The 15536-nt window shown below is 41.3% G+C and overlaps 1 protein-coding gene across 1 annotated transcript in view; it reads right to left on the bottom strand.

Moving 5' to 3' along the window:
• Positions 1 to 15536, bottom strand: part of SENP1 (SUMO specific peptidase 1) — a 357101-nt gene that overhangs the window by 255337 nt on the left and 86228 nt on the right. Inside the window, exons 10-12 of the mRNA XM_053708240.1 lie at positions 9184 to 9222; positions 9005 to 9089; positions 374 to 514 (exon numbers count right to left, since the gene is read on the bottom strand). Coding sequence (XP_053564215.1) covers positions 374 to 514; positions 9005 to 9089; positions 9184 to 9222 — 265 coding nt within the window. The remainder of the gene's footprint in view (positions 1 to 373; positions 515 to 9004; positions 9090 to 9183; positions 9223 to 15536) is intronic.

Raw genomic sequence — 15536 nt, 5'->3', positions numbered from 1 at the left:
ACTGTCCTGAAAAAGTGAAACGTAATCCGTAGACATCCTCTAGGCTAAAAGGTCACAACACATACATATATAAGTGTGTGTAAAAACATCACTAAAAGTTTACTAGAGGATACAAGTTACTAGTTCAAAGTGAAAAGTTACTAGTCAACTCAATGCTAAAAATAGGGAAAAGTTGTTATCGTTTGTTTTTCCCACTCACCCACTACAATTTCTTACTTGTCTGGGACTAGTGGAAATTTCTGGATATTAATTATATAGAATATACAGTGTAATTATATAATATAATGTCCCAATAATAATAAATGATAAAAACAACAAACATTGCCCAATTTAGTATTTAAATTCACACTAACGTGGCCAAAACATTTTTTACCTCCGTTAGTTCTTGAAACTCTATTTCTTCAGGCTCGGGTACAGGTTCTGGTTTTGGAGCTAATGTCACCGGAATTTCTTTTTCAAGTGGCACTCTCAGATGTAAATCTACAGAATCTTGTACAGACCTTTTCTGCAATCTCTAAAATATTTAATGAAATAATTAAAATCAGAAGACTTGAGATTATACTTCAGAATAATTAAATAGTAGTTCTACATGAATTCCTAATCTAAATAAGAAAACCACAAAATAATTATATGTTACTCAAAGTTAAAATTTGCTATGGATTTTAAATGTATCAATAAAAATAATATACTTTATAAAATAAAATAAAATTTTTCCTTAGTTACATGTGACGGTTAAAAAAAAAAAAAGAATGAAACAGGCTTGTCTAGTGAGTGATTTCTGGTTTGCGGTTATAATACTGTTTAAAAGGATCGCTGTTTGAAGCAAAAAAACTGAGAATTTGCATATCTTACCCACAATTCTCTTGTGCATTGGAAACATTGTATATTAAGAATTTCTGGGGAAAAGCAAGCGGGGATACTTGCCTAGATGTACTAATTTCCTATGCAAATATTTACATTGATTTATTTTTGAGACATGGAGGATTTTAATTTCAGTTTTTTATCTCCCCCCCATAATTTTAATGAATTTTGGTTTATATATACAGGTAGCCCTCAGTTTACGCCGGGGTTAGGTTCCAGAAGGAATGGTTGTAAATCGAAACCGTTGTAAATTGAAACCCAGTTTATAATGTAAGTCAATGGGAAGTGAGGGAGTTAGGTTCCAGACCCCTCTCAAAATTGTCATAAGTAACACCTAATACATTATTTTTAAAGCTTTAAAATGAAGACTTTAAATGCTAAACAGCATTATAAACCTAATAAAATAATCACACAACACAGAATATATAATTAAACTAAGTTAAAGGAACAAAAACATTTGCTAAACAGCATTATAAACCTAATAAAATAATCACACAACACAGATTTCACTTTTCACAGTTCTTTCTATGCATTCCAATCTGGACTGATTTATAGACGGGAAGATCGTGTTCCTTTGAAATCTGCTCGATAGCTCAGGTCTGGTTAAACTGATTAATTTCAGCTTGCTTGGCTTTGCTGCAACACAAGCGGACAGCTCCACCTACTGGCTATTTTAATAAATGCACTGCTTCCCAATGCTTTTCAATAGCAGTCACATGACTGGAAAAAAAGGTTGTTATTCTGAAACGGTGTAAATGGAACCGTTGTATAACTACCATAATACTGAATTTCCTCACAAATATAACATTAGTAAGAAAATCTAAAAAAACCAGACCAACTGATACTAAAAGGGACAGTAAAGTAAAATTGCATGCTCTATCTGAATTATAAATGTTTACTTTTTAAACAACTTTCCAATTTACTTTTATTATCAAATTTACGTTATTTTTTTGTTATTTTTTTGTTATCCTTTGTTGAAGTATAAACATATGTAGGCTTAAAGTGAATGTCAACTTTCAAAAAAATGAGTGCCCGGTTTTTAAAAACATAATTTATGCTTACCTGATAAATTCCTTTCTCCTGTAGTGTGGTCAGTCCACGGGTCATCATTACTTGTGGGATATTTGCTCCTCCCCAACAGGAAGTGCAAGAGGATCACCCAAGCAGAGCTGCTATATAGCTCCTCCCCTCTACGTCACACCCAGTCATTCGACCGAGAACCAACGAGAAAGGAGAAGCTAAAGGGTGCATTGGTGACTGGAGTATAATTTAAAAATTTTGACCTGCCATAAAAAACAGGGCGGGCCGTGGACTGACCACACTACAGGAGAAAGGAATTTATCAGGTAAGCATAAATTATGTTTTCTCCTGTTAAGTGTGGTCAGTCCACGGGTCATCATTACTTGTGGGATACCAATACCAAAGCTAAAGTACACTGATGACGGGAGGGACAGGCAGGATCTTTATACGGAAGGAACCACTGCCTGAAGAACCTTTCTCCCAAAAACAGCCTCCGAAGAAGCAAAAGTGTCAAATTTGGAAAATTTGGAAAAAGTATGAAGCGAAGACCAAGTTGCAGCCTTGCAAATCTGTTCAACAGAGGCCTCATTCTTAAAGGCCCAAGTGGAAGCCACAGCTCTAGTGGAATGAGCTGCAATTCTTTCAGGAGGCTGCTGTCCAGCAGTCTCATAAGCTAAACATATTATGCTACGAAGCCAAAAAGAGAGAGAGGTAGCAGAAGCTTTTTGACCTCTCCTCTGACCAGAATAAACGACAAACAGGGAAGACGTTTGTCGAAAATCTTTAGTTGCCTGTAAATAAAATTTCAGGGCACGAACTACATCCAGATTGTGTAGAAGTCGTTCCTTCTTTGAAGAAGGATTTGGACACAAGGATGGAACAACAATCTCTTGATTGATATTCCTGTTAGTGACTACCTTAGGTAAAAACCCAGGTTTAGTACGCAGAACTACCTTGTCTGAGTGAAAAATCAGATAAGGAGAATCACAATGTAAGGCTGATAACTCAGAGACTCTTCGAGCCGAGGAAATAGCCATTAAAAACAGAACTTTCCAAGATAACAATTTTATATCAATGGAATGAAGGGGTTCAAACGGAACACCCTGTAAAACGTTAAGAACAAGGTTTAAACTCCATGGCGGAGCAACAGTTTTAAACACATGCTTAATCTTGGCCAAAGCCTGACAAAAAGCCTGAACGTCTGGAACTTCTGACAGACGTTTGTGTAACAGAATGGACAGAGCTGAGATCTGTCCCTTTAAGGAAATAGCGGATAAACCCTTTTCTAAACCTTCTTGTAGAAAGGACAATATCCTAGGAATCCTAACCTTACTCCAAGAGTAACCTTTGGATTCGCACCAATATAGGTATTTACGCCATATTTTATGGTAAATCTTTCTGGTAACAGGCTTCCTAGCCTGTATTAAGGTATCAATTACTGACTCAGAAAATCCACGTTTTGATAAAATCAAGCGTTCAATTTCCAGGCAGTCAGCTTCAGAGAAATTAGATTTTGATGTTTGAAGGGACCCTGAATCAGAAGGTCCTGTCTCAGAGGCAGAGACCAAGGTGGACAGGATGACATGTCCACTAGATCTGCATACCAGGTCCTGCGTGGCCACGCAGGCGCTATTAGAATCACCGATGCTCTCTCCTGTTTGATCCTGGCAATCAATCGAGGAAGCATCGGGAAGGGTGGAAACACATAAGCCCTCCTGAAGGTCCAAGGTGCTGTCAAAGCATCTACCAGGGCCGCTCCCGGATCCCTGGATCTGGACCCGTAACAAGGAAGCTTGGCGTTCTGTCGAGACGCCATGAGATCTATTTCTGGTTTGCCCCAACGTCGAAGTATTTGGGCAAAGACCTCCGGATGAAGTTCCCACTCCCCCGGATGAAAAGTCTGACGACTTAGGAAATCCGCCTCCCAGTTCTCCACTCCCGGGATGTGGATTGCTGATAGGTGGCAAGAGTGAGACTCTGCCCAGCGAATTATCTTTGATACTTCCATCATCGCTAGGGAGCTTCTTGTCCCTCCTTGATGGTTGATGTAAGCTACAGTCGTGATGTTGTCCGACTGAAACCTGATGAACCCCCGAGTTGTTAACTGGGGCCAAGCCAGAAGGGCATTGAGAACTGCTCTCAATTCCAGAATGTTTATTGGCAGGAGACTCTCCTCCTGAGTCCATGATCCCTGAGCCTTCAGAGAATTCCAGACAGCGCCCCAACCTAGCAGGCTGGCGTCTGTTGTTACAATTGTCCAATCTGGCCTGCTGAATGGCATCCCCCTGGACAGATGTGGCCGAGAAAGCCACCATAGAAGAGAATTTCTGGTCTCTTGATCCAGATTCAGAGTAGGGGACAAATCTGAGTAATCCCCATTCCACTGACTTAGCATGCACAATTGCAGCGGTCTGAGATGTAGGCGTGCAAAGGGTACTATGTCCATTGCCGCTACCATTAAGCCGATCACCTCCATGCATTGAGCCACTGACGGGTGTTGAATGGAATGAAGGACACGGCAAGCATTTTGAAGCTTTGTTAACCTGTCTTCTGTCAGGTAGATCTTCATTTCTACAGAATATATGAGTCCCCAAGAAGGGAACTCTTGTGAGTGGAAAGAGAGAACTCTTCTTTTCGTTTACCTTCCACCCATGCGATCTTAGAAATGCCAGTACTAACTCTGTATGAGACTTGGCAGTTTGAAAGCTTGAAGCTTGTATCAGAATGTCGTCTAGGTACGGAGCTACCGAAATTCCTCGCGGTCTTAGCACCGCCAGAAGAGCACCCAGAACCTTTGTGAAGATTCTTGGAGCCGTAGCCAACCCGAATGGAAGAGCTACAAACTGGTAATGCCTGTCTAGGAAGGCAAACCTTAGATACCGGTAATGATCTCTGTGAATCGGTATGTGAAGGTAAGCATCCTTTAAATCCACTGTGGTCATGTACTGACCCTTTTGGATCATGGGTAGAATTGTCCGAATAGTTTCCATTTTGAACGATGGAACTCTTAGGAATTTGTTTAGGATCTTTAAATCCAAGATTGGTCTGAAGGTTCCTTCTTTCTTGGGAACCACAAACAGATTTGAGTAAAACCCCTGTCCGTGTTCTGACCGCGGAACCGGATGGATCACTCCCATTAGTAACAGATCTTGTACACAGCGTAGAAACGCCTCTTTCTTTATTTGGTTTGTTGACAACCTTGACAGATGGAATCTCCCTTTTGGGGGAGAGGATTTGAAGTCCAGAAGATATCCCTGAGATATGATCTCTAACGCCCAGGGATCCTGGACATCTCTTGCCCAAGCCTGGGCAAAGAGAGAAAGTCTGCCCCCCACTAGATCTGTTCCCGGATCGGGGGCCCTCAATTCATGCTGTCTTAGGGGCAGCAGCAGGTTTTCTGGCCTGCTTGCCCTTGTTCCAGGACTGGTTAGGTCTCCAGCCTTGTCTGTAGCGAGCAACAGCTCCTGCCTTGAAATTACGAAAGGAACGAAAATTAGACTGTCTAGCCCTAGGTTTGGCTCTGTCTTGAGGCAGGGCATGGCCTTTACCTCCTGTAATGTCAGCGATAATGTCTTTCAAACCGGGCCCGAATAAGGTCTGCCCTTTGAAAGGTATGTTAAGTAACTTAGATTTAGAAGTAACGTCAGCTGACCAGGATTTTAGCCACAGTGCTCTGCGTGCCTGAATGGCGAATCCGGAATTCTTAGCCGTAAGTTTAGTTAAATGTACTACGGCATCTGAAACAAATGAATTAGCTAGCTTAAGTGTTTTAAGCCTGTTTGAAATCTCCTCTATAGTTATTGAGTCAAGAGTCTCTTCCAGGGACTCGGACCAAAAAGCGGCCGCGGCCGTGACAGACGCAATACATGCAAGGGGTTGCAATATAAAACCTTGTTGAACAAACATTTTCTTAAGGTAACCCTCTAATTTTTTATCCATTGGATCTGAAAAGGCACAGCTATCCTCCACCGGGATAGTGGTACGCTTAGCCAGAGTAGAAACCGCTCCCTCCACCTTAGGGATCGTCTGCCATAAGTCCCGTGTGGTGGCGTCTATTGGAAACATTTTTCTAAATACAGGAGGGGGGGAAAAGGGTACACCGGGCCTATCCCACTCCTTAGTAATTATCTCTGTAAGCCTCTTAGGTATAGGAAATACGTCAGTACTCGCCGGTACCGCATAGTATCTATCCAGCCTACATAATTTCTCTGGGATTGCAACGGTGTTACAATCATTCAGAGCCGCTAATACCTCCCCTAGCAGTACGCGGAGGTTTTCAAGCTTAAACTTAAAATTAGAAATGTCTGAATCCACTCTATTGGGATCAGAACCGTCACCTGCAGATTGAAGCTCTCCGTCCTCATGTTCCGCATACTGTGACGCAGTATCTGACATGGCCCTATTATTATCAGCGCACTCTGTTCTCACCCCAGAGTGGTCACGCTTCCCTCTAAGTTCTGGTAATTTAGACAAAACTTCAGTCATAACATTAGCCATGTCCTGCAATGTGATTTGTAATGGCCGCCCTGAAGTACCAGGCGTTACAATATCACGCACCTCCCGAGCGGGAGATGCAGGTACTGACACGTGAGGGGAGTTAGTCGGCATAACTTTCCTCTCGTTGTCTGGTGAATGATGTTCAATTTGTACAGATTGACTTTTATTTAAAGTAGCATCAATGCAATTAGTACATAAATTTCTATTGGGCTCCACTTTGGCTTTAGCACATATAGCACAGAGATATTCCTCTGAGTCAGACATGTTTAACACACTAGCAATTAAACCAGCAAACTTGGAAATACTTTTCAATTCAATTTACAAATAGTATGAAAAAACGTACTGTGCCTTTAAGAAGCACAGAAGTTATGACAGTTGAGTAACAATAAAACGGATAAACTATAAAATCAAATTCTTTCCGGTAAAAATACAATTTTAGCAAAGGATTTCCCCCATTAGCAATGGATAACTAACCCTTCAATAGCAGAAAAAATGTACAGAATATAACGTTTTTTATCACAGTCAAAGCACAATCTCACAGGTCTGCTGTGAGTGATTACCTCCCTCAAAATAACTTTTGAAGACCCTTGAGCTCTGTAGAGACGAACCGGATCATGCAGGGAAGAAAAACAGACTTGTGACTGAATTTCTGATGCGTAGTAAAAGCGCCAAATTAAGCCCCTCCCCCTCACACACAACAGTGAGGGAGATCAGTAAACTGTCTTAAATTAAATAAAATGCCCGCCAAGTGGATAAAAATAGTGCCCAAACAATTTTTCACCCAGTACCTCAGAAAATTAAACGATTTAACATGCCAGCAAAACGTTTAACATCAAATAAATGAATTGTCATAGAAAGCCTGCTGCTAGTCGTTCTCACTGCAAGATAGGCTAAAGTTTTATGCATACAGTATTATTCCAGTGAAGTGCCATTCCCCAGAATACTGAAGTGAAAATATACATACATGACAGCCTGATACCAGTTGCTACTACTGCATTTAAGGCTGAACTTACATAATATAGGTATTGGCAGTATTTTCTAGTCAATTCCATTCCTCAGAAAATAATATGCTGCTACATACCTCTTTGCAGGTGAACCTGCCCGCTGTCCCCTGATCTGAAGTTTACCTCACTCCTCAGATGGCCGAGAACAGCAACATGATCTTAACTACTCCGGTTAAAATCATACAGAAACTCAGGTAGATTCTTCTTCAAATTCTCCCTGAGAAGGAACAACACACTCCGGTGCTGTTTTAAAATAAACTTTTGATTGAAGTTATAAAAACTAAGTATAATCACCACAGTCCTCTCACACATCCTATCTATTAGTTGGGTGCAAGAGAATGACTGGGTGTGACGTAGAGGGGAGGAGCTATATAGCAGCTCTGCTTGGGTGATCCTCTTGCACTTCCTGTTGGGGAGGAGCAAATATCCCACAAGTAATGATGACCCGTGGACTGACCACACTTAACAGGAGAAAATACTATTAAACACAGGGGCATTTTCATTCATGAAAGTTTACATTTCACCGGTTATGTTAAGATACTTACCTTTTCTTCTTGAAGACGGAGAAGCGATCCCCCCTCCTGCCGCTCGTCTCTTCTTACGTTAGCAATGACGAATACAGCATCCTCCAAGCACGGCTTCCCCCCCCCAGGGGAATTATTGCTTGAGGCCACGCCGTGATTGGAGGATGCTGGATTCGACATTACTGATGTATGAAGCGACTAGCGGCAGGAGGAGGAATCGCTTCTCTGGCTTCAAGAAGAAAAAGTATTTTAACAAAACAGGTGAAATGTAAACTTTCATGAATGAAAGTGCCCCTGTTTTTAATAGTATTTTTTAAAAACTAGGCACTCATTCTTGAAAGTTGACATTCACTTTAAGAGTGTGCATGTGTCTTTAGCACTTTATTCTTTAACATAGGATACCAAGAGAACTAAGCAAAATTGATAACAAAAGTAAATAGAAAAGTTTTGTGAGGAAGCACTGCCTGCAAGGGATTACTATTAATTCCTGCAACTATTCTGTAAGGTCTCCCAATACAGGCAGGTGCCCTGATGACTTTTTAGCTTATGAAATTAAGTGTACAAGCTGCACTGCGGTGCAACTGCAGTTTTACAGAATTATGTAAAAGTAAAATAAACATAAAAAAGCTTAATCAAAAACACTAACAGGTTAATAACGTGTCTTTAATTAAAGGGACACTGAACCCAAAATTTTTCTTTTGTAATTCAGATAGAGCATGCAATTTTAAGCAACTTTCTAATTTACTCCTATTATCAATTTTTCTTCGTTCTCTTGCTATCATTATTTGAAAAAGGCATCTAAGCTTTTTTTTGGTTTCAGTACTCTGGACAGCACTTTTTTATTGGTGGATGAATTTATCCACCAATCAGCAAGGACAACCCAGGTTGTTCACAAAAATGGGCCCGGCATCTAAACTTACATTTTTGCATTTCAAATAAAGATACCAAGAGAATGAAGAGAATTTGATAATAGGAGTAAATTAGAAAGTTGCTTAAAATGTCATGCTCAATCTGAATCAAAAGATTTTTTTTGGGTACAGTGTCCCTTTAAATACAGCCAATTTAAAAGTAAATTAATGTTCTTTTTATAAAGTTCACCTGGTTTTGAAGCTGTAACGTAAGGGCCTTTTGTTCTTCTATTTGCCGCCTTCTTTCTCGAGATCTTGAATCATAAAGACTAGTACTGAAAAAAAGAGAGTAAATATTAGTAACTAAATACAGGACAAGTGAAATACAATTGTCATGGGCAATGCCACTTGTATAATTAATTCACTTACAGTTCCTTAATCCAAAGTTCCGCATGGAAGAAAGGTTGGCTAGACAAAAATAAAAAAATAAATAGATTAACATTTTTCTTAGCATCCAAATACCATAATGTTATACAAACTTAGAATACATTTAGTTTTAAACTTAACGAATATCCGAATTAATGTACGATTGAATATTACAGAAAATATTTTAGTACTCATTAGTTTTCTTTAAATTACCTTTAAAGGGGTTAGATTCCCACCTTTAGGGGGCTGGAAAGCCATGCTAACCCTCCCCTCTTCTCCACAGAGCAAAGGGACTTAGCGCAGCAGTTCCCCAGGCCTACACTAAGGGAGGAGGTCCTTAAGTGCAGGCCCTGGGAGCCAGTCACCAGTGGCAATTGCTGATTGGGAATTGGGTCAACAGCCAGTGGATCTCTACAGCTTTAGATTATTATTACTTTACCTATGTGTTTAACCAATTTGCAGGGACAATAGTGTTAATTATACGCTCTAATGAATGCCTTGTGACAGAACCACCATCATCTTGACTCCCAACACTTTGGTAAGCAAAGAGTTATAAAGCTTATTCTTTTATTGGAGCTATTTTATGGACTTTGTTTTGTCTTTCATAAACACTCTTAGAGCCATGGACTGACCAAACTGCAGAGCCACAAAAAAAGGAGGAACTTCACATGATACAGATGGATTAGGATGTGAAAATAATCATGTTTCAAGTCTTTGGTGAAATAGTGCCAGTGGTTCTCATCTTGAAAGTGTTAACCATGAAAAACCAGTTTAGAGATTTTAGATCCGAAATAGACCAAAAAGTTAAGGGACATGAAACTATATTTTAGCTTTCAGACAGGACATGAAATTTTAAATAACTGACCAATTGAATTATATTATGAAATGTGCTTCATTGTGCTTTGTTGAAGGAGCAGCACTGCATTACTGTGAGCTAGCTGAACACATTGAGTGAACCAATGAAAAGAGGCAAAGATTTGCAGCCACCAATCAACATCTATTAGCCAGTAGTGCATTGCTGCTCCTAAGCCTACCTAGGTATGCATTTTAACAAAGATACCAAGAGAACCAAGGAAATTAGATAATAGAAGTATATGGGAAAGTAGATTAAAATTGTATGTGCTATCTGAATAGTGAAAGTTTTATTATGACTTTACTGTCCCTTTACCTCATTCTTGAGAACTAACAGCAGATTAGAGTTTAACCCCTTTCCCTGTTCTCTTAGAGCAGGGATGGGGAACCTTGGCACTCCTGATATTTCAGAACTACATTAACCATGATGCTAAGGCAAGCTATAGTCCAGTTGAGCATCATGGGAAATGTAGTCCTAAAACATCTGGAGGGCCAAGGTTCCCCATCCCTGTCTTAGAGGAACTGAAGTAATAACGCCAATGTTCTCTAGATCCACCACACAACAGTAAAGCTCTTGCATTAGCATGTCCCCATGACATAAAAGTCAGAAGGAATATCTTGCGGAGAGGTCCAAGTTGATTCAGTAACCCATGAAAATGGAGATCTTTCACAAACTCCCTGATAAAGTTTCAATCTTCCCCTACAGGAACTGAGTCTGAAGTGGGGGATGCACCTTCATGCTGACTTGGAAAGAGAGGAAGACATTTTGAGCTACTTAGGATTGTAACAGGAAGTACTGGGGCACCATGCAGATTTATGATAACTTACTGCATTAAAGGTGAAACATTGGCAGTGCTACAAATGAAGCTATTTGCAATACTGATTAATCTGGATGTCCTCCAGAGACAACTTTCCCACAGTCAGGTTAGATAGGTTGTCACACCAAACTGACATAGCAACCACCATACAAACTATACTGACAGCTGGGCAATACATGTAGAACTCCAGTTGAAAGACTGCCTATAAAAGCCTTTAAGTTTCCTATCCATGGGGTCTTTAAAAGAAGGTACGTTCCTCTAGGGGAATAGTGGCACACCATACCAGAATGGAGATGACTTCATCCACCATTGTTATGTCTCCTAGACATCTTAGGAAGCAGCAATTAAAGGAAACGTGGATTTGAATTTAGTTGTAGGGATGAAGGGAATGCCCAATCTGTTTTATTTCCAATAGCATCTGGAACTGAAAAACATTACAGGAACCTTAGGAGAAGCCTAATGAGAGGTAGGATCAGTTATTCTCAAAGTGTGCAGTAAATACTTAGCAACGCATGGATATGCTCCAACTTGAAATTAAAAAGGACCACTAAACACAGTAGAATGGAATAAATAAATGCATAATAGACAATGCAAAAGCACTTTTTTCTGACAAATTTCAAAGTTAGTTTCATCTTCCTTCACATTGGCATCATGGTACAGCCATTAGCCAATCACAAAATGCATAAACACTGATTCTTGCACACTCAAAAGGAGCTGGTGACTCAAAGTATGCATATAAAAAGATTGTGCATATTTAGATAATGGAAGTGAATTTGAAACTTGTTTAAATTGTGTGTTTTACCCTATATCACACAGCAGGGGTGGTTTCCAAAGATGAGAAATGAAGCCCTCATCTGAGTCCATCTCCTTAGATATCATAGTGAAACCATAGAGGTCACTGAATATAAGGGAAAACAGAATTTATGCTTACCTGATAAATTACTTTCTCCAACGGTGTGTCCGGTCCACGGCGTCATCCTTACTTGTGGGATATTCTCCTCCCCAACAGGAAATGGCAAAGAGCCCAGCAAAGCTGGTCACATGATCCCTCCTAGGCTCCGCCTTCCCCAGTCATTCGACCGACGTAAAGGAGGAATATGCATAGGAGAAATCATATGATACCGTGGTGACTGTAGTTAGAGAAAATAATTCATCAGACCTGATTAAAAACCAGGGCGGGCCGTGGACCGGACACACCGTTGGAGAAAGTAATTTATCAGGTAAGCATAAATTCTGTTTTCTCCAACATAGGTGTGTCCGGTCCACGGCGTCATCCTTACTTGTGGGAACCAATACCAAAGCTTTAGGACACGGATGATGGGAGGGAGCAAATCAGGTCACCTAAACGGAAGGCACCACGGCTTGTAAAACCTTTCTCCCAAAAATAGCCTCCGAAGAAGCAAAAGTATCAAATTTGTAAAATTTGGTAAAAGTGTGCAGTGAAGACCAAGTCGCTGCCTTACATATCTGATCAACAGAAGCCTCGTTCTTGAAGGCCCATGTGGAAGCCACGGCCCTAGTGGAGTGAGCTGTGATTCTTTCAGGAGGCTGCCGTCCGGCAGTCTCATAAGCCAATCGGATGATGCTTTTAAGCCAAAAAGAGAGAGAGGTAGAAGTTGCTTTTTGACCTCTCCTTTTACCAGAATAAAAAACAAACAAGAAAGATGTTTGTCTGAAATCCTTTGTAGCCTCTAAATAGAATTTTAGAGCACGAACTACATCCAAATTGTGCAACAAACGTTCCTTCTTTGAAACTGGATTCGGACACAAAGAAGGCACAACTATCTCCTGGTTAATATTTTTGTTAGAAACAACTTTCGGAAGAAAACCAGGTTTAGTACGCAAAACCACCTTATCTGCATGGAACACCAGATAAGGAGGAGAACACTGCAGAGCAGATAACTCTGAAACTCTTCTGGCAGAAGAAATTGCAACCAAAAACAAAACTTTCCAAGATAATAACTTAATATCTACGGAATGTAAGGGTTCAAACGGAACCCCTTGAAGAACTGAAAGAACTAAATTGAGACTCCAAGGAGGAGTCAAAGGTTTGTAAACAGGCTTGATTCTAACCAGAGCCTGAACAAAAGCTTGAACATCTGGCACAGCCGCCAGCCTTTTGTGAAGTAAAACAGATAAAGCAGAAATCTGTCCCTTCAAAGAACTTGCAGATAATCCTTTCTCCAAACCCTCTTGTAGAAAGGATAGAATCTTAGGAATCTTAATCTTGTTCCATGGGAATCCTTTAGATTCGCACCAACAGATATATTTTTTCCATATTTTATGGTAAATTTTTCTAGTTACAGGCTTTCTAGCCTGAATAAGAGTATCAATGACAGAATCTGAGAACCCACGCTTTGATAAAATCAAGCGTTCAATCTCCAAGCAGTCAGTTGGAGTGAGGCCAGATTCGGATGTTCGAACGGACCTTGAACAAGAAGGTCCTGTCTCAAAGGTAGCTTCCATGGTGGAGCCGATGACATATTCACCAGGTCTGCATACCAAGTTCTGCGTGGCCACGCAGGAGCTATCAAGATCACCGAAACCCTCTCCTGATTGATCCTGGCTACCAGCCTGGGAATGAGAGGAAACGGTGGGAATACATAAGCTAGGTTGAAGGTCCAGGGCGCTACTAGTGCATCCACTAGAGTCGCCTTGGGATCCCTGGATCTGGACCCGTAGCAAGGAACCTTGAAGTTCTGACGAGACGCCATCAGATCCATGTCTGGAATGCCCCATAATTGAGTTATTTGGGCAAAGATTTCCGGATGGAGTTCCCACTCCCCCGGATGAAATGTCTGACGACTCAGAAAATCCGCTTCCCAATTTTCCACTCCTGGGATGTGGATTGCAGACAAGTGGCAGGAGTGAATCTCCGCCCATCGAATTATTTTGGTCACTTCTTCCATCACCAGGGAACTCCTTGTTCCCCCCTGATGGTTGATATATGCGACAGTCGTCATGTTGTCTGATTGAAACCTTATGAATTTGGCCTTTGCTAGTTGAGGCCAAGCCTTGAGAGCATTGAATATCGCTCTTAGTTCCAGAATGTTTATCGGGAGAAGAGATTCTTCCCGAGACCATAGACCCTGAGCTTTCAGGGGTTCCCAGACCGCGCCCCAGCCCACCAGACTGGCGTCGGTCGTGACAACGACCCACTCTGGTCTGCGGAAGCTCATCCCTTGTGACAGGTTGTCCAGGGTCAGCCACCAACGGAGTGAATCTCTGGTCCTCTGATCTACTTGGATCGTCGGAGACAAGTCTGTATAATCCCCATTCCACTGTCTGAGCATGCACAGTTGTAATGGTCTTAGATGAATTCGCGCAAAAGGAACTATGTCCATTGCCGCAACCATCAAACCCATTACTTCCATGCACTGCGCAATGGAAGGAAGAAGAACAGAATGAAGTACTTGACAAGAGCTTAGAAGTTTTGATTTTCTGGCCTCTGTCAGAAAAATCTTCATTTCTAAGGAGTCTAATATTGTTCCCAAGAAGGGAACTCTTGTTGACGGGGATAGAGAACTTTTTTCTACGTTCACTTTCCACCCGTGAGATCTGAGAAAGGCTAGAACAATGTCCGTATGAGCCTTTGCTTGTGGCAGGGACGACGCTTGAATCAGTATGTCGTCCAAGTAAGGTACTACTGCAATGCCCCTTGGTCTTAGCACCGCTAGAAGGGACCCTAGTACCTTTGTGAAAATCCTTGGAGCAGTGGCTAATCCGAATGGAAGTGCCACGAACTGGTAATGCTTGTCCAGAAAGGCGAATCTTAGGAACCGATGATGTTCCTTGTGGATAGGAATATGTAGATACGCATCCTTTAAATCCACCGTGGTCATGAATTGACCTTCCTGGATGGTAGGAAGAATTGTCCGAATGGTTTCCATTTTGAACGATGGAACCCTGAGAAATTTGTTTAGGATCTTGAGATCTAAGATTGGTCTGAATGTTCCCTCTTTTTTGGGAACTATGAACAGATTGGAGTAGAATCCCATCCCTTGTTCTCCTAACGGAACAGGATGAATCACTCCCATTTCTAACAGGTCTTCTACACAATGTAAGAATGCCTGTCTTTTTATGTGGTCTGAAGACAATTGAGACCTGTGGAACCTTCCCCTTGGGGGTAGCTCCTTGAATTCCAGAAGATAACCTTGGGATACTATTTCTAGTGCCCAAGGATCCAGAACATCTCTTGCCCAAGCCTGAGCGAAGAGAGAAAGTCTGCCCCCCACCAGATCCGGTCCCGGATCGGGGGCCAACATCTCATGCTGTCTTGGTAGCAGGTTTCTTGGCCTGCTTACCTTTGTTCCAGCCTTGCATTGGCCTCCAGGCTGGCTTGGTTTGAGAAGTATTACCCTCTTGCTTAGAGGATGTAGAATTTGAGGCTGGTCCGTTTCTACGAAAGGGACGAAAATTTGGTTTATTTTTAGCCTTAAAAGACCTATCCTGAGGAAGGGCGTGGCCCTTTCCCCCAGTGATATCTGAAATAATCTCTTTCAAATCAGGGCCAAACAGCGTTTTCCCCTTGAAAGGTATGTTAAGCAATTTGTTCTTGGAGGACGCATCCGCTGACCAAGACTTTAGCCAAAGCGCTCTGCGCGCCACAATAGCAAAACCTGAATTTTTCGCCGCTAATCTAGCTAATTGCAAAGTGGCGTCCAAAGTAAAAGAGTTAGCCAATTT

This window comes from Bombina bombina, chromosome 3 (genome assembly GCF_027579735.1).
Source record: "Bombina bombina isolate aBomBom1 chromosome 3, aBomBom1.pri, whole genome shotgun sequence".
NCBI classification, from domain to species: domain Eukaryota; kingdom Metazoa; phylum Chordata; class Amphibia; order Anura; family Bombinatoridae; genus Bombina; species Bombina bombina.
Note: the sequence above shows the minus strand (reverse complement) of the source record. Positions and strands in the feature narration are given on the sequence as shown.